This window comes from Lissotriton helveticus, chromosome 5_1 (genome assembly GCF_964261635.1).
Source record: "Lissotriton helveticus chromosome 5_1, aLisHel1.1, whole genome shotgun sequence".
NCBI classification, from domain to species: Eukaryota; Metazoa; Chordata; class Amphibia; order Caudata; family Salamandridae; genus Lissotriton; species Lissotriton helveticus.
Window position 1 is genome coordinate 1,590,882,064 of NC_136065.1, and position 20,315 is coordinate 1,590,902,378.

At 44.7% G+C, this 20,315-nt stretch overlaps 1 protein-coding gene across 3 annotated transcripts in view; it reads left to right on the plus strand.

The window, feature by feature from the left end:
* Window positions 1-640: 640 nt before the first annotated feature.
* Window positions 641-20,315, plus strand: part of LOC144755638 (glutathione S-transferase Mu 4-like) — a 187,390-nt gene continuing 167,715 nt past the window's right edge. For 2 of the 3 annotated variants that reach the window (XM_078644781.1, XM_078644782.1), the window contains exon 1: window positions 657-927. Coding sequence is in view for 2 of the 3 variants with exons in the window: in XM_078644782.1 (XP_078500908.1) it covers window positions 892-927 (36 nt within the window). In the remaining variant the exon portion in view is untranslated. Of the gene's footprint in view, window positions 928-20,315 lie in introns of all 3 variants that reach the window. The other variant, XM_078644780.1, reaches the window with a different exon arrangement.

Here is a 20,315-nt window from a genome sequence, read left to right on the forward strand (position 1 = left end):
CACATGTTTTTATCTTTGATACTTGCTCAAGTGCCACCTTGCCTACATAACGCTTGTTCGTGTGCCTGAGTGTCTAGCACCTTTTGCAGTATTACACCTCAAATGATACTTTGTTCTCTCTTGTAACTGCACACTTGTCACTTTTTTTCTTCCTGTGCACTTTTTACTACCTCATGTATTTTTGGCTGCTCACAATTCTCACTACCTCATGTATTCTGTGTGCTCACAACTGTCACTATTACCTTTACTACCTCATGTATTTTTGGTTGCTCCCAATTTTTACTACCTCATGTATTTAGTTTGCTCACAATTGTCATTATTACCTTTACTACCTCATGTATTTTTGGTTGCTCACAATTTTTAATACCTCATGTATATTGTTTGATTACAAATGTCACTTTTACTTTATGTAACGTAACGTATTCTTTTGTAATGTCTCTCATTATGTTCCATTTCTGTTCCTTTTGTGAAGCGCTCTGACACCTTCGGGTAAAGTCCGCGCTATATAAAAATGCATAAATAAAATAAATAAATAAAATAAATGTGTCAGACCGCATATTATTTCCTCCATGACTCCCCAGCTTCTCTGCGACTGGGCCCCTGGACCCACGCCCCCCCCCGCTCGCGGCCCCGCCCTCACACACAGGAACCCCCGCCCCACACACAGCCAACAATCTTTCTTCTTCCGTCCTTCCACCGGAGTTCCGAGTCCGACTCGAGTGGGTGAAAAAAAGCTGTCTCTACGGCTTCCGCTGCCGATTGCTTGCGCCTCCCTCGGGTGTTCACGTGCTCCCGCGCAAAGCACAGCACTATATAAAATCACGCCTCGAAGTTCCTAAGACATCTGCCACCCCCAGGCGCTAGAACCGAGATAGTCAGTCCGTCGGCGCAATGACGATGACACTTGGATACTGGGACATCCGGGGGGTAAGTCGGGAGTGAGTGGGATGTTTAGGGAGGTGTGACGTTTGAGAGAAGGTGGCGAGAGCAAGCCTTGCGTGAGAGCCGCAGGTGGGTGGCGGAGGGAAGGCATGTCATGGGAGAAGAGGAAAAGCGGAGATAAATCAGAGAACGGCCGTGGCCTCCCCGGGGCGGCGGAGGGGGTTGTGGCAAGACAGCATTGGCGTAGGTTGTGCCAGAGCGGAGAACTGCTTGGAGGTGAATTACTGTTTACGGACATAGTCCACGTTCGTTGTAACTTAGTCCCTGGTTTGTCTTGATTTCTTCGTGCAGCAGTCGCTGTGTTCTACGCTTCGCTCGCAGATCGTCGGTGCTGCACCTGAACATTGGACCTTGACGTGCCCCTGAAATGTATCCCTCTTGGCGGGAGTCCTCCCCCTCCCCCCCCTTCTGCAATTACATTCGATTCGCTCTGTACACAGGGCCGGTGTTTCGTCTTTGGGATCGACACCGCCCCTAGTGAAGCAACAGTGTTGTAAATGTTTTCTATGCCTGTGCTAACCGTTCACCTCAGTACCTGTAAATGTAATGTAATGTTAATTGCTTTTGTATAGCACATAAATCACCCGTAGGTTTCAGAGCGCTTGCATTGACACCAACACCAGACAGAGATAGAGAGGCAGAAAAGTGAGGAAAATAGCTAGAACAGCCAGGTCTTCAGATCCTTTCGGAATCTGAGGTAATTGGATTGGACCCTGATTGATCGGGGCAGAGAGTTCCAGAAGTGAGGAGCTGATTTACTAAAGGATCTGTCGCCGTTTCTAACCGTATGCACTTTAGGGACCCTTAGGAGCTGCTTGCCAGCTGACCTGAGGGCTCTCGTGGGTAGGTAGGGTTTGAGTTTACATACTAGGTAAGCTGGTCCTTGTCCATGAATGGTCTTATGGACTAGGCAGCACATTTTAAATTGGATCCGTTTCTTAATGTGGAGCCAGTGCAAGGTCTTAAGAGAGGGAGCAGATGGAGTACGAGGGGGAAGGTCTAATACCATTCTCGCTGCGGTGTTCTGCAGCACCTGCAGCTTATTCAGGAGGTTTTCATTAATTGAAGTGAGGAGGGCATTCCCGTAGTCAATGCGACTTATAATAAGGCCTTGAACTAGGGGCATGCGTGAAGGGAGAGGGAGCCACTTGAAGATTTTCTTCAGACTGCGCATCAAGCCAAAGCAAGTCTGCGATGTTTTGTTGACATGTTCTGACATGTACAGTCTGTTGTCAATTATCACCCTAAGGTTCCTGACCAAGGACCTGGGGGGTGGACAAGGCCCAAGAGTGGTAGGCCACCAGTCCTTGGTCCAGAATTTGTCTGCTGCTTCAAAAAGAGAATTTCCGTTTTGCTGGCATTCAGTTTTAAAAAGTTGTTGGTCATCCAATTATCTATCTCAACCATGCAGCTTTGAAATCTTGATTTAGTTTCAGTGGGGTCAGGGCCAATAGTAATCAACAGCTGGGTATCATCCGCGTATGATACTGTGTCGAAGCCATGAGATTTGATGACTTTCGCCAAAGGAGATACGTATAGATTAAAAAGCGTTGGGCTTAGTATTGAGCCCTGGGGGACATCTTTGTCGTTGTCCTGGTAACTGGAGGAAAACCTTCCGACCTGCACTTTCGTACGCCTATTGGACAAGTAGCCTCTTATCCAAAGTAGTGCTGGGCCCTCGACACCAATCTCCTCCAGCCTCCCAAGGAGAATTTGGTGGGAGATGGTGTCGAAGGCAGCGGACAAGTCGAGCAGGACTAGTATGGCAGATTGTCCTTTATCCAGCGTCATTCTGAGATTGTCTACGATTTCAAGGAGGGCGGTCTCAGTACTATGCTGAGCCCTGAAACCGGATTGGGAAGGGTCCAAAAGTTTATTGTTCTCTAAAAAAGAGACTAGTTGCTTATTAATCAAAGATTCCAAAACTTTACCAAACAGAGGAAGGAGAGAAGTGGGCCGATAATTTACAAGGAGTTTAGGATCGGCTGAAGGTTTTTTGAGAATAGGTCTAATAGTGGCCTCCTTCCAGTGCGCAGGGACCAGGGCACGAGATAATGACAAATTGAGAGTTTCTGTGAGGCTGGTGATTCGGGCGGGTGCTATTTTAGCCAGGATCTGCGCCGAGGCAGGATCGTCCGGGGAACCGGATTTAATGTGTCTAAGGGTGGATGCAACTTCAGATTCAGATAAAAGGGGTAAAATCACTTAAGGCTAAGCTGGAAGGATTGATGTTGGTGATTACCCCATTAGCAGTGAGAGCCTACTGATTCAGAGGGATTGGTTGAGGAAAATTTGTATGTATTGCATCTATTTTATCATGAAAATATGTAGAAACCGCGTTAACCCAATCTTGAAATTGGGGCTGACAGGCAGTAGGGTTAGTGAATTCTTTCACAATTCTATATAACTCTTTATGGGAGTTCGCTGCCCGAGTTATTCTGGCCTCAAGATGGATTTTTTTGGCCATCGCGATTTCACTCATATATTCTCTGTGCACCTTTATATACTGTTGTCTGTCAGAAGGTGCTTTAGTATGCCTCTATTTCCTTCCTACTGCCCTAACCTCTTGTTTGGTTTTTTGCAGGTGAGGAGTGAACCATGTAGAAGTTTTGGGCAGGGGTTTTGAGGCCTTTACTGGCGCAATTATATCCAGTGTCTCCGTGATGGCATGTTCCAAATCAATGGCTGCAGTATTATGATCAGTGACGTCTGTGGGGGGGAGAAGTGGGTTATGAACGAGTCTAGATTTATCTTACTCCATGATCTACTTAGTACTTTTTGGTTACTGGTCCGAGGTTTTTTGATACGGTTGGAAATAGCAAATTTAATCACATGGTGATCCGACAATACAACAGGGAAATTTTCGACAATTTCAACCAATGGGGAGTTAGAACATAGCAGGTCTAACGTGTGTCCCGCGATGTGAGTGGGATCCACACTTAGCACTTTTAGTCCTAAGGAGTTGATGCTTAGAAGAAGGCCATTCATATGAAGATCACTGGTTTGTTCAGCATGGTAATTGAAATCCCCTAATAGGAGGAATTTGCCCGAGGCCAACACGTGCGGGGGTAATACTTCCATTAGTTTGTTTACAAAGTCAGTTTTTACCCCTGGAGGTCTGTACACAAGGGCCACCTTCCATCTTGCCTTAAGGTCGATCGTTATGGTGGCGATGCATACTTCTCCCCATTTTTCTATGTAGGAGTCATTGGCATAGAGTGTCATGTAAGATTTGTAAATGATTGCCGTACCCTCCCCCCCTCTATTACCTGGTCGATCTAGTCTGTGTATTTGATAACCAGGTGGCACGGCGATTGGAATATCAGGCAGGGAAAAATCGTGAAGCCATGTCTCAGTGACAAAGAGTAAATCGGGTTTATCCGTGTCAAGTATTTCCCATATTTCTAGGGCATGTTTAGAAAGGGATCGCGCATTGCAGTATAAACAGCTCAGTGTTGACATGCAAGGGCCGGGCTCTGAATTCAGCTGGCTAGTGTTATACGACACCCAGGGTCGCTCAAACCCTAGTAAAGAAAGTTGCGGGCCTACAGAAGGTTCCCCAAATGTATCATGGTGCTAATTTAGGGAATGAAGCTCCCGACTGGTGTACCCGATTCTACTCATGAATAACCCGTAAAACTTAGTTGAATTAATAGAATTAATAGAATAAATAGGTATATACCAGAGGCGAAAATACCAAGATCCCTGGCGTCGAACTGGAGCGGACGGGCGCAGACGGGCTTGCCTTTGGCGCGCTGCTGCGCGCGTCCGCTCGGCGCACTTGCTGATAAGCAGCAAGTGGGCGGGACTGTGGCAGAGTGGAACAATGTATGGAGCGCTAACCCTCCGAGAGGAGGAAGTGAGGGATTCCTGGTTTTGGCTGTCAACAGCCAAGTACTGTATTGAGCATCAGAAAGGGGTCTGAATTGCAAGGTTGCAGGGGTTTCAGCAGGCGCAGGGTTGAATTGAGGCCACAATTGGGCTCGGGCAGCCGAAAAAAGGGGCCACATTCGCGGATATCAATCTTTCGCAATACCCTGCTTGGCTAGGGTCAAGTGGCTAAATGATGGTAAATATTTGTGGTAACAGAAGTATTTAAAAGCTTATAGGGCCATTACTTATTTAGGAAATTAACATTCCAATTGGAAGAAAAATGTGCTCTGTTGAAGCACAATTATCAAAACTACTAAGAACTCCACTTTAATTGTTTTTTTCTTTTTTTGTATTCATGTTTGCTGTGTATTATTATTATTATTATTATTATTATTATTATTATTATTATATTTTTTATTTCCTCGAGGAAACGGCATGGCGTACACCTAGACTGCCTTTTACATTCACCATGATAGAGATATATATATATTTCCACTCGAAAAAAGATATACTCCAGCACTCCGCTTGTTAGAGTAAATGATGTTTATTTAGCACTGTAAAGCCTACGCGTTTCGACCCAGAATGGTTCCTTGTCACGGCAGTTTTTCACAGTTGTCCTACTTTACTTTCCATTATTTATAGTATGCAATCATTCTTAATGCATTGTGGGATATGTAGTTTCGTACAAATTAAAGTAATATCTTTAACGCGCATATTTGTAATTTCATTTCATAAATGCAGCATTACAAAAGGACATTTCCATTTTTCTCATGTCTGCATTACTTAGCCAATATTCTTTACGTTAATAGTGGTAGCTGAGTGCCAGATAGATTAGTTAAACTTACATCTAAATCCCTGTATGCAGTGGCTGTGGTACCAAAGCAGTGTTATTATTGCAGCACGTCAAAACAAAACTTTTTTGTAATTTACTTATTGGGCTATTCGGTTAAGCACTCAATCCAGTTGTGCTCGCAATCATACATAACTCGGGCTGAGTGCCCTTGCCACTGCTTTACTAGTGGTCGCCACAACCTTCATATCAACATAGCACACTTGTATGAACATTAGCAATACATATTGAGTCCATAGTCTTATTATATCTATCAGTGAAGTTCATCTCCGTATTTGTTACTATTTGTGCAATCATCATCCAAATGTTAATTTTTGAGTGTTTTTTTTATGCTAATGGTTTACAGGTGGAAATAAAGTTCTTCATCCCCGTTCAGGCCTGTAGGAATTTTTGTTTTAAATTGCATGATTAATTTGGACTCTAGTCTTCGTAGTTTCAATTTTCTGTTACCGCCCCTTTCATGTTGCTGGATCATTGCCAGACCAAAGAATTGGATGTCCATTGGATGTCCTGCCATGTATATATATTTCAGAGAGGCCTTTCAGTGCTTAAGTGCACCTGTGTAGTTTTCTCTTCTCTTGCTGCTAGCATCACATGAACTTTCCGACAAAGGGAATGTTGCTAGTGTATTAAGTAAAAAAAAAAATAGTGCCTCTTTCCTTGCATACATGCAGGTTTATATAGCACAAACTTGGGCCAGAGGCATTGCGGCACTTTACTTGAGCACCATATAACATTAGAGAAGGTCATTATTTTTTTGCTCATCCAGGGAGGGGAGGGAGAGTAAGAGGAGCTCCCTCACCATCACCTCTTTTACCCCTGCCCCCCCCCCCCCCCTGTCCTCTCCCCTGCAAGGCAACTGCTAACAGCATTCCTTCAGAAGCTCCTTGTGGACCCTGTCTCCCCTGGATGGAGCCAAGGGGCAGGGACACGTCATGCTGTCATAGATGGAGCAGCCCATTGCTTCACTTGCATTGCGGTCAGGCTCAGTATAAGCACGGAAAGGCTGTAATAGCAGCCTTCCATGTTGTGCACTTGTGGTGGCGTCTGAAACTCCTTAGTCGACCAAACAAGCTTTGGCAATGCCAATAGGTCTCACATTTGCAAGATTTAGAGCTATTGGTGCTGTATATAACATTGTCTTTTAGTGGTGTGGTTTGGAGTGGAATTATGTGGGTTGGAATTGTGTGGTGTGGATTTGTTTAGTGGAATCATGCTTCAGGGTGGGCAGATGAGAGTTGCACAGAATAGACAGACGGAAAGTCAGCAAGGGATAGGTAGATTGTTTAGGAAGTGCTGAATGAACTACAGACACGAGCAGAAAGAGTGTGAGAAAGAAGGGGAGTAGAGGCGACAAACTCATAAAGGGGAGCGCCTGTGCACGCAGAAGACACCCCAAGAAAAGGAGGAGAGCGTGGGATTGAGGGACAGGGGTACCGTGTTCCAATATGGCCTCTCCTTTTGAATATCAAAACCAAGACCACAACTCCCAGAATGCATTAAGTTGTTGTAAAAGTCTTTGAATGCTGCTCCTTCCATAGCACATACGTGTTTGCCTTTAACATGTTACATAGCATGGGCAGAGGTTGTCGGGTCCCCTTTAAACTGTTTGCCTTTCTTATGCTGATATTAACTGTTCAATGTATTTGTGGCGAGACCTTTGATGCTTTCCATGTACATCGCGTGATGGGATTAAAATGTCTGTTGCCTTTTATCTCGTTCAACAATAAGTATACTTTGATCTGCTGAACCCCTGTTATTAGCAATAATTCTATGTGTTTTGGAGTTCGTATTGTGCAACCGTGTTAATGACGGGCCACCACACCTCTCGGCAAGACGCGTCCTTGCTACTATCCCACAGGCTTTACTCATCCTCTGCTGGTACATTCTACTCGCCTTTTCTTAATTTGACAACATGTGCATCTGTAATGAGGCAACATGGAGGTTGTTAATGTGTAAATCATGTCTCCCTCTCCAGATATTTTGGTAGTCAGCGTTTATAAAACAATCACTACATTGTACAGAAACATAGCTATCACAAATGTACATATAATTGCACAGTGAACATAAAATATACAATTTCATTTTTGATCATTCATTCAGGAGAAGGATAATTTCTCTCACACACACACTGAATACAGCACAGTGCACTCTTACCTTATCCACATTTATGGCATGGAAAGCTGCCCTTAAGGTATAGTCACTGATTTAATAATCAGGAGACTGATGTGACAAAGCGGCGACTAATAAACTAGTGACCTGCTTGGATTAATGTACCACGTAGCTCGAGGTTATCGGGGACCCCAATCCTGGCAACCAAATGCATTATGGGAAGTGTAGTTGTATGTCCACTTCATTGAACTGATTTGAACAATATTTAATATTACAATGGACGTAATATTGATGGGGCAACATTACTTTTTGTAATGCAAAGAAAGTAGAGCGAGAAACCATCTCTTGAGACTCGTTCGGAACACAAAGCAGCAGCATCGACTGGGCCATGAGGAAGCACCAGTGCTTTAAATGGGGGAAAATTAGTGCAGGTATTTATTTAAATGTGGCAAGTGGACGGGGCTAGGGTGGAGCTAAAGGCAAGATGTGCAAAGTTTATTGGCTTATATACTAGTTGCAGTACCCACACGAGAAATGTCTTTCTATAAACAAATCAGGTTAACTTGTTATACGAAATGAAAGTCAAACCGCGATATTTTAACCTTTCCTTATTTTGTAATATTTCTCTCACAAAAGCATGCACAAGTAGCCAGCGTCGGATTGGTAACGCGGGCACTCGGGCAATGCCCGAGGGGCCGGCGTCCAGTTCCAGCAGTGGGCTGATTTTTTTGAGCAGTCCGGAGGGCGTGATTTTGCAGTTTCTGCGCGTTGTTCTGATGCCACCAGTAGCCCAGTGAGTGCCTGAGTGGCCTCAATTACCTCCCTTTTATTAAAGGGTCGAGGTGTCACTCCCTTTCTCTCCCTGGGGCCGGCCCATTTACATATGCATATTGACCGGGGCCCGGGGCCGGAGCAAAAGTGGCCTCACTTGTTTTCAGGTGTGTTTCACCAGTGCAAGCTAGTCCGAGCATTTTTTTACCCACTTTTTTTTTTTTTTTTTTTTTTTTAATAAAAGTTCGCCGAAGCAGCGTTTTGCAAAGGCAATATGCAAATGTGGGCCACTTTTTTTTTATCTTGCCCGGGCCGATTTTTAATCCCAATCCAACCCTGCAAGTAGCCAAACTGACCCACATAAGCAGACACATGGCTTTTCTCGTGCGGTCACTCGGCTGCCTTGATTCCTTGCAACACAGCATGCCATCGAACACTGGGATATCACGCAAATGAGCCCACGCTGAATAGTTCAGCGGGGGCTCAGCTCAGGGCTGTAAAAGTGATTTGGCTGAACAAAGAGACAGGCTACTACCACTAGAGGCCAATGCGCCTAGCCTCCATGAGTACCGGTACACTCATGGCCGTAGAGAAGTGACGGTACTCAGGGTGATGAAAATAAGAAGTGCCGGTACTCAGTACCAGTGAGTACCGGCCCATTTAATGCACTGGGAAGCACCCAGGAACACAGTATATGTGAAGGGCAGACACCACCACAGGAAGCTATCACACATGACTGGCTCTTTGAGCAGGCAGAATGGGTGCATCCAGTACTTTCTAATCTTTGCAAAAGACCCACTACCTGTATTTCCCTGCACCAGTGGCTCTAAAGCACTGTACTGTCTGCCATTATCGTCCATGCTGAAAGATATACATTAGCTTTTACCTGAAAAACACAGCTTCCTTCACACTGTAGATGCTGCAAATGATCAGCTTTCAAACAGCCGTGGTAAACTTTCCTTAAGCACCTAATCACCGCGAGCAGAGGCATTCGAGGTAGCCAATGAGCACCCAGTCACAAGTCTCAGTCGAAATGATAGGGAAGCGTGAAAAGCAAGGGAAAGAGCGGCTTCAGAAAACGTGCAAGCGGCAACCAGAACCTAATATTAACAAAGAACTACTGGATCTAGTCAAGAATGGTAAGAGTTATCATACTGATGGTTTACAGGCCTCGAAAAATCAAAAATGTTACTAGGTCTGCAGGTCTAGTGACTAAAATAATCTAATCTACCTATTTGTAATGCTCTTGACCAATAAACTGGTTTCAAATGATGTGATTGTGGGCAAATAAATCAAAGAAAACTTGTTTGTTTGATTTAATAGACTAAACTTCCTTTCCATATAGATTGCAAATCCACACACATAGGATAAACATGACCCGACTTGCCTCTTAGTTCATTAACAGCACTTTCATCAGGGTGGGAGCAGGAATGTTTAAAAACTATCACTCTTAATAAATACATAATTAAAGCATGTGGTAGCACACATTCATTTGTAATTTCCAGATTTTAATTGAAATGGCCACAAACTTTTCCATTGACATGCAGCTTTACTGATCAAACTATATAGTGTACAGACCATAATGTTTGAAAATGGAGTTTCTGCAAATGTGTCGCTTGCACATTACCAAGTAGTGTTTTGGTTTGTTTTGCTCCTATTTAACTCTATTTGCATTACACTTCTTAATTACAAAAAATGTACTTTTTATAATTGTTATATTTTGAAATATTTGTAATATTCATTTACAGGCTCTTTATAAAAATGTTTTTAGAGGAAAATAACTGACCTATTAGGCTAGCTCATTTGACAAAAACCTCTAACTCTAGTAGGAGAAAAATAATCCTCCCTTTCCAAGCAGCAATTGGTTAACCCCTTCGCTGCTAGGCCTCACACGAGACCCCTGTGCTAGGCCTTTTTTTTTGCTATTTAGGGTAGTTCGAGCTTAGGGCCCCTGTAACGTTTTGACCACAAGGTATCCTCGCCAAATTTGCGTCCTTTTCTTTAAACATCATGGAGATTTTAAAGGTACCTGGGGTCTGTTGATTCCCCTGAAGGGGACACAGAAATTAGCCAAAATACAGCAACATTGTTTTTGTTTAAAAAAAAAAAATGGGGAGGAAAATGTTGCAGATTAAAGCGTCTGATTTTTTTTAAATATTTTTTTTCACCTGCAAATGGTATCAGCAAAGCGTGTATGGTGCTGAAATCGCAATCTTCCCAGCTTTCAGGGACTGACAGACTTGTCAGAAAACCATTTTTATTTTTTTTAATACTGTTTTGGCATTTTACTGGGACATAGCCTATTTTTGCTATTTTTTTGTCTTTCAACCTCCTCCTACTTAATCTTAGAAATGGGTATGAATGCAATAATGGGTCTTGGAAAGCTATACATTTAAAAAAAGTAGACAAACTTCTGAATTTAGCAAAGGTTTATTTGTGTCGATCCTTCAAGGCTTTTTAGAGAAACTAACAGCTGCAAATTGGAAAAATCGAAAATGAGTTGAGAAACAGCCATTTGTGCCGTTTTCACCAGTAACTTCTTGTAATTATGACAGAATTTTTTTTTTAAAGCAATATACCATTACATTTGCTGGACCCCTCTGGTTGTGGGGAGCTGTAGGTTCACCAAGACCCTGACAAACCCAGAGCCAATAACTGAGCAGAGTCTTGCAATGTTTTTGTATTTTTTATTGTGTACTGGGTATATAGCAATTCATTTGGGAAAATATGAACAGTGAAAAATCGGTATGAAAGACACCTAATGTATTTTTGAAATGGGAACAAAATATAGAGTGGGTTCCCATACTAGCATGTGAAGTATAAGACATTTTTCGAAGTAATTTCTTTTTTATACATGGTCTTCCATTTGGAAGGCAGAAATGCATCGAAAGTCAATAGGTAAGAACAGTTGCTCTACAATTCTGTATTCTCCTAAGTCTCCCTATAACATGGTACCTCACTTGTGTGGGTAGGCCTAGTGCCCGTGACTGGAAATGGCCCAGAACGCTACGTGGATACCACATTTTTACAGTGAAAACTGACTCTTTTTTTATTTTTTTTGCAAAGTCCCTAGCTGAAGATTTTGAACTCTAGCTCTCCCGGCATCTAGGTAAACCTAGCAAACCTAGCCATTTTTTAAAACTAGGCACCCAGGGGAATGCAAGATGGGGTGACTTGTGTGGCTCTCACCAGGTTCTGTTACCCAGAATCCCTTGCAAACCTCAAACTTTGTAAAACAAGAAACACATTTTTATCACATTTGTGATGGAAAGTTCTGGAATCTGCAGTGGGGCTACAAACTCCCAACCATCCTGAATTCTCCAAAGTCTCCCAATAAAAATGGTACCTCACTAGTGTGGGTGGGTCAAGTACCCACCACAGGCAAGGGCCCTAAACAAATTGTGGAGACTTCAAAAAATTACCTATCGTAAAACAACCTGGTTTTAGGGAGGAGGGGGGGGGGCAACTGGGTTTTTGGCCCCGGGCTCAGCGGCAATCTAAGGAAACCTACCAAAACCGTACATTTCTGAAAACTAGACACCCTGGGGAGTCTAGTGAGCTATGGCTTGCGTGGCTACCCCAACGTTTCTCTACCCAGAATCCCCTGCAAACCTTAAATGTAGCTGAACAAAAAAAGGCCACGCTTTTTTATTTTTGCGTGGGAGGAATTAATTTGGAATTAAATCGGAAAAGTGGTGGTCTTTCAATCTAGCCACATCCTCTACCACTCCATCTCAAGGAACACTTGCCTGTTCCACTCCAACAAGGCTGCCTATCACAGAACACTCCAGGAACACAACAAAAGCATTAAAAGTTGCTAAATTGAAAAGCTGGATGGCCAACTTCTTATAACAAATGTAAGCTTCACGAATAGTAGTGTAAGGTTCCAACCTCTGATCTACTCTATCAACACCACCCATGTGTCTATTCTAGTCTAAAATGCACACAGGCTTGCACACTACAGCAACCTGACCCCAAATAGCCACAGGTGAAGTACTTTTCATCATGAATGGTAGTCAGCATGTACACATACCCCCCCTGTCCACAAATTTCACAGACCCCCCCTGTCCACAAATTTCACAGCTAGAAGTTTATCACTACTCGAGGCACTGCACTGTCCCCTCTGAAGCTTTTTGCAAACAAGCTCTTTTGGGTAACCTTTGCGGTTAGAGCGGATTGTGCCACAAGCAAGACTGACCACTTTGAACAATTCCCTAAACATTTGCACAGCAGCGTAGAAGTTCTCGGTACAAATGGTGACCGTTGTCCTCCAGCAAGTTACCACACAATTTTCTCTGAAACGCCTAAAGTGGACGGGCAACCAGGGAGGACAATAGTGGAATCCCTCCCAGTGCACACCCTGACATTATAGACATATCCTGTCCTACTGTCAGACAACCTATACATCTTAATTCCATTACATACCCTCTTGCTAGGAATGTACTGTCTAAAAAACAAACGACCCTTGAACAGGACCAAAGATGTCTGAAAAATGATCTACAAAGTGATCAAGTATAGGCCGAATCTTAAAAACACGGTCACAGTCAGGGTGATCTTGTGGCAACACTGAAGCATTATCAACAAAATGCAGCATCTGAAGCACAAGTAAATACCAATCCCAACCAATGTTCCCTCTAAGTTTTTTTTCCTCTGTGTGCGGCAGTGTAGGGTCTCTGTGCGCTGCAGCCATGGCTATGTGCGCCAGGAACCAGACTGCGCATCTGCGCAGCACCAAATATCACTCCAAACTCTTGCTTAAAAAAACACATATAACCCACGTTAAGGTGCGTAAGGCAGATTTGCATCAACGTGGCACTTTTTCCATAAGCATAGATATCAAAGAATGTGGCCCTATCATGTTTATGCTGAAAAAGGCTTTTAAATTTTTTTTACAAACTATCCATGATCAGTGATTCCGGGACCGGACCCGACCGGTTCCTCAACAGCCCAGTGCAACTGCACTTGCTGCACTACTGATAGCCGTTGGCTCAGGCTCGCCACCGTGAGGTAATCTCTTAGGTTTAAATTGCTAATCCAGCAGAGTGAGAGAGGGTGTTAGAGCAAACACCCTCAGCAGTGATCACTTTATATGTGTGATATTATTGTATATGTGTCGTGCCCCCACATGGCCTTCATGTTTGTGTATGTCTTTCACATATCTGCCGTGGTCACCGGCGGCTCTGTAATTCCGATGGATTACACCGGTGACCTTTGTTTAAAGTTTTATTACATTTTCACTGTAAAGCGCTGTGTTCGCTTCCCAACATGACGGAGCGGTGTTACCCATCATGCTAATAAATTTTTTTCTCTTACTGCGTGCGTGGTGACCATCTTAATCACCATTTGAGCTTCTGCCTGCCCTGTTACAGAAGGGAAATCTGGTCACTGACGCTTTCAAACTATGTTAGCAGTCACTTCCACAAACACTTTTAGGGTCGGGTGACTGTAAGACCCACTGTGGTGGCTGTCAACTTCTGCGCATGCCGAATGTCACTAAGTCAGCAGAGGAGAGCCTGTAGTGACAGGCTGCAGCTGGTGGTGTGATAGTGACTGCTGCTAGCAGGGCTCGGCAGGTAGTGGGTAGCGCACTGGACCAGGGAGAATTGCTCAGTCAGCTATTGATATTTTTGATGAGCATATTTGTTTTGAAATGATGCACCCTGTGGCCTATGACGAGACTCTTAGAGTTTCTCATTGCTCAAATGGGTGTAATTGCTAATATTTACGAGTTTCCCTTGTCTTTATTGCTTGATTTTTGCTCACCAGAAAGTGTCACTCATAGTGTTTGAAATGTCACTCATATTAACCCTGAAATTATGAAAACGTCACTCAGTAATCTGGAACCTTGACAGCTATGCTCTGCGTTGGTGCGGGGAAGATTGTGGGCTTTTGTTTAAGTATTCATGTTAATCACAGCCCCATCACGAGCTGTGATTAACATGAATACTTAAAAGCCCACAGTCTCTCTCGCAGCCTCGCTTCACTAACAGGAGTAGAGCAAGTTTAAAACACAGAGTGAAGTACACGCTGGGTTTTTAAACTTGCTCTACTCTTTTGTTAGTAAAGCGAGGCTACGAGACACTATGGGCTTTTGTTTAAATATTTGTGTTAATCACAGCTCGTGAAGGAGCTGGGATTAACATGAATACTTAAACAAAAGCCCACAATCTGCCCTGCACTGCGAAATAAAGCAAGTGCCTTAAGCCAGCCTTACCTGCACTCCTGACACGCTGGCAAAACCGCAGAAAGTGGCAGTTTTTCATGGCGCTCGCTTTTTATAGCGGTGGCGCGAATTCTTCCATTCATCCAGTCCTGCGTGTGTGCGCGCTCCACACACTGGAGTGGGCGCTCACCGGAACAGAGGTGCGCTCATGCGCCTTAGTGGGAACAGTGATCACAACTTATATTTGCTGGAAATATGGCCCTTGGAATAAATGGACTGGTAGACCAATATAAAGCCATGTATGGCTTCCTTATCAAACCCATCAAAAGTCAAACCCAAAAACTTCATCTTGTCAAGATGTGTGGGAGTCCACCGGGTATCTCTAGAGTGGGGCTTAAGTCTGTCACTGTTGTCCCTCAAATACTGTTCAGCATACAAATTAGTCTGCTCAACATTCTCAGCCAAATATACGTCCTCCATAAACAACTGAAATGTATAAGCAAAACAAATTCCCAATTCACTCTACACCCTGCATCACCACTAAAGGCAGGCAACACCGGCTGCAACATGTTTGGATCAACCCAGAGTCCAGCACTTCCAATGGGGAGCCTTGCAGCCCCAGGCTGCAATCCAGATGCTTCTCGCTGCACCATTGACACGTCCGTGTCCTCCTCTAAAACAGGCGCTTCATCCGCACTGAGAGTCATTTCATCATCAGATGATACCTTGTGGACACAAAACACACTACCGGAATCTTGCACTTCCTCCTCTCCCTCAGACTCAGTCAGTCTCCTAATCGTGGTTAGAGGAAGATTCAAAAAGCATACTAACCACCTGCTGAGCAGTAATTCTGTGGCTAGCCATATTCTTACTAATAAAAGTAATTTGTCAAACAAGTCAATAACAAACGCTTTGTAGAGTAACAAACAAAATGTGGCTTTATCACAAAAGCCTATATACTCCAAAACGATACCACTCACTTGTCAGAAGCAGATACTCCACACCACCTACTCTGCACAGACACAGCAAGGACCAACAACAATATCCCACTAAACAAGAAAGACACCCAAGACAACGCAAAAGACATTGCAAAGAATTTTACGCTCAAAACACAAACTAAATATGCTGCTGTTATGGCACCACTTACAAAAAATTCACTCGTGCATGATAATACTCATTTGGACAAAACAAAAAAAAAAAAATTCTTACCAAATAAATGTAACTGCAGATCAATCACTGCTGAAACAACAAACCCAAAATGCCCCCCAAAGGGGAGCGACCCTTACCCAAGGGGCTGCTCCCCGCATGCATTAGCAATAAAAAAAAAGTATCTAAAATTAATTTGGCCCGATCTTCACCCCCCCAGGGGGGGCTATAACAGCCTTAATGAAATGTCCCCCAAAGGGGAGTGATCCTTGCCCAAGGAGCTGCTCCTCGCAAAAAAAAACTAAAATAAAAAATCCCTGGTGTCTAGTGAGCAGGAATGCCCAAAGAGACAGTAGAGGAAAGGAAAACCCTTTCCTTTCCCGCGATGCCTCTTTTATCACAAAATCCCCCCCTACCCCCCCTTAAGGAGAAACTCACTGTCTCCTCATGGACACGCTGGAAGAAAATGACTTCTAACGTGTCCAGTTTCATCTAATGATGTTGCAGACATCGTTAAATTACGTGGAGGAAGGGACGGGGGGCAGCGGAAGGGTTTTCGCTGTCCTCGCCGGTGGGGGCAGCATGATGGGTGGCTCACGGGAGGAAGCGCCAGCGCTTTGCCCGTGGGTGGGTGCTAGGACGGCTGGCAACTGTCCTGAGCACACGCCCACAGTATCTCAGGATGACTCCCGGCCGTCCTGAGCACGGAAAGGGTTAAAAGACAAACTGACATTTGATTATTTCTTAAACAGGCAGCAAATGTGTGAAGATTAAAACCTGATTTAATGGCGTCTTTATTGCTCATTCGCTTTCTGAATGATCAGAACACCTTTTCGTTTGAGCCTGAGTTTACTTACCAGATTGGACAAGTAGATGCTAAAAATAGCTCAACCTAATAACATTTTACTCGTAATTGTGAATGGGTGAGTAGATTTTTCGAGGCTTGGTTTACTAAACGAGCCATAGCTGATCTCTGGCTTTAAGAGCACGTGGTGCGCCAGGCGAGCCAAGAAAATATATAGCTGTGTAAATCGTGAAAAACATTGAATGAAAATCTTAGTCTCTTTAAAATTAAACATAAAGGTGGGCAAACCATGCACCGCAGCAAATACAAAGGCATGGCCGCCATACTTAAAGATGAAGCTTGGCGTGCCACACTGATCATGAGAAGCACGAAGACTTCAGACAGACGCCCGACAAATTTGCAGCCCTCGCCCCCCAAAAAAGTGCACCCAAAGTACACATATGGCCGGTAGTGAAAGAATCCATGTAGCTGGGCAGTCTCCAGGGCAGGAACAAAACAGCCAAAAGGTGGAACAAATGTTAACTTTCACCAGCGACAGCTAAGGAATTTTGGAGACCAGAGGAAATGACCAATGAAAAGCCCTGGTCCTGTTAAAAGCCCATAGAGTGAATACCACACGTCTCGCAGACAGTACATCGAGCCTAGCCAGCTCACATGCGCTAACAGGCTCCAGCCAAAGGCCACTTGCCTGCCTTGCCAATCCAAGGCCGTTTAGGTTTGTACCAGCACGGAGTGGAGAACTGGTAGGGTGGGTGGAGCAGGTGAATTGCGCTTTAAAGACATAGTCCATGTAAGTAATTAGTCACTTGATTGCCTTACTTTCTTCATGTAGCAGTTTCTGTGCTGTACGAGTCCCTCGCAGATCGTTGGTGCTGCACCTGTGCATTGGGGCTTGACACATATCTGAAATACTATCCCTCTTGACAGGATTCCTCCCTGCAAGCCGCTCACACCCTGTTCTGTGCCTCCATTCGTTTTCTCTGTTACACAGGGACAGTGGCTGGAGAAACAGTGCCTCTAGTGAAGAAAACCTTGCTGCCTCCATGAACCCAAACACGCCCCATCCTAAACCTCACCTTTCGTAAGCTACTTTTTGCTATCGGTTTGCCACCCACAGTCAACCTTAATACTGAAAAGATGTGTACAACTCACTCTAACCCCTTCCATGCTGATGATTGCCCCCAGCCGTCATGCATCACGGTGGGCGTGTGCTGAAGACAGCTGGGGGCCGTTATGAACCCGCCCACTGTTTAAAGTGCCGCACAGGTGCAGAATTGCGGCCGCACCCAAGGGGTTAAAGTGATCTCTGGTTGCAGTGTAAAGGGCCTTCCGTTTATTGAAGAAGTACCTGTACATCTCTGCAGCACATTCAATGGACTGGATGAGGTCTTCGTGCAGGAAATCTTGATGTTTAAAATAGTCTGTTTCACTGTCTCAATAGGTGTGCTATATTTTAAACACAGCACTCCAGTCAGCTAGTTTACTGTACTCTTAATGGCAAGAGGAGAATGGACGCGTTTTGGTTGCCTTGTGCAACATTGTTCACGAAAACATGTCATTTTGGACATACTAGTGTTTTAAATACTCCGACATCACCAGTGCAATAACAAAGTATAAAAGGATTATGCCCCAAGGGAGTTTTCACAGGCGCCGTCTTGTAGCCTTACAATTCATATAAAGAAGATGGCGCAAATTGTAATGTAATAAAATAACAGTGCAATTGCAAATCAAATTTTGGAGAAAGGACTCGTATACATTAACAGCAGCGAGTATTGGAATGCGTATCTCCCTTCAGAGCATATTGAATTGGACCTCATGGGCGTAAGCTCCGACTGGTATTTGATAGTGTTATACAGTATTGGGGCTCTTCCTGCTAGGCTGGATGACGCTCATTTATGATGCTAGGCTGGATGACGCTCACTTATGATGCTCTCGGGGTTCTATGTGGGGATGTCATCTTAAACCATTAGTGACAGTTGGGCCAGCTGCGTCTGGCAGGGATCGTTTGGGGTTCTCTAACAAATAAACTACAAACAGAAGATTTACCCGCTGTTCCGGCTTATTTCCGCACAACATTTTCGCGACGTTGCTCCAGACGTGCCGTGGAGTTAGAGATCGTGTGACCCTGAACGAAGAATTCTATTTCAGGACAGGAGGCTCCGATTTTGCTAGTCTCATTTCTTTATTTAGAAATGCCCAGCAGCCATGTAAAAAACCACATTACCCAGAAACACTTGGGTGATAACCATAGAGTCTGCACTATAAATAGGTATGTAGACAATCCCACTTCGTCTTTCTTTGCTGCTCCGCAGCCAGTTAAGTGCTACTTCTCTTACCTTACTGTTGTTGTTATTGCTATTTGCTTCTTTTGCTCACATTGCTGCATTGTTTGTGCCTTAGATTGCGCTCTGCTTGCGCTTTTCGCCGCGTTTTGGTTTTCCAGGTTCCGCTTTCTGTGGGCGGCGTGACGCGGCTGGGAGCGAGTGTTCTCCTCCTGGGGGCTGGGCGCTTTGTGCCTGTGTCCTTATTCTTTTGTGGAGCGGAATTTGGGGTCCCGACAGCCTCGCGCTGCTCGCGCGGGCTGTCTTGCTTCCTGGAAGGCAGCCGGTATTCGCGCATGCGCGTTCCGGCGCTCCGAGTGTTTCTCTTCACCGGAGCCTGACAGAAGGACGTCCTTTGCGGCGTTAACGCCCACAGCCTCCAGTGTTTGACCCCTTGGACGCCGGAGTCTAACAAAAGTCTCCGGCTGTAACAATTAGCATAGGCTTTGCCAAGACGATTTTTGTGTAGCAGCGAGCCCTCCCTCCACTTTTTAATTTATTTGCCAGTGGTTTATTCTACTGTTTTGGCTTGCTGTGAGGGTTTTTTCACTCCCCTGTGAATTTTGCCTTTGGCATTGCTTATTCTTCTCCTTCCTCAATTTGTGGGCTTATTTCACGTTACTCGTGCATTATGAGTGATTACTATTATGAGGAGGAGGGTGAGTTTGAGGAAGAGGCTCCTGAATCCCTGGAGCAGGATCTTGTGGAGGCTCTTGATAGAGGAGTACAACACTCCATGAACAAGGCGCTTGTACGTGCTATTACGCCTCTGAAGCGGCACTTGACCAAATATGCCCAACAGCAGGGTTGGGTCCCTGCGGCCAAAAAGTCTTCTTCTTCTCCACGTAATCCACATGCGTCGGACTTCAGAAAGTTGGCGCAGTCTCTGTCTTCTGCCAAGCCTGACCCTATTGTGGAGGACGACGAGAGTGATGATCAGCAATCCTCTTCGTCTTCTGAACACGCTCCTCCTCCTCCAAAGAAGAAGAAATGTAAGGAGCATTTTGTTGACGCACCGTCTCAACCTCCAGTTCTCACTTTCGAGCCTGCGGACATTGTTCATCCCCAGTCCACTGTATGGCTACCGTCCCCCGTGGTGACGGAATACGTTCAACAACACATCCGTCAGCCATTCGAGAAGGAGGTACGTGCCCGCCTCCGTTCCGAATGCCCCCGGCCCGATCTGGCGGATCACCTAGCTGACACTCCTGAGGTGGATCCCACCATAACTTATTTGCGAAGGATCCAAAGAAGGGTCTCGACAGGTCCTGGCGTGCCTGCCAGGACAAGGTTCTGGATCTCTTGGGGCCCTCACCAAGATTTTGGATCTTG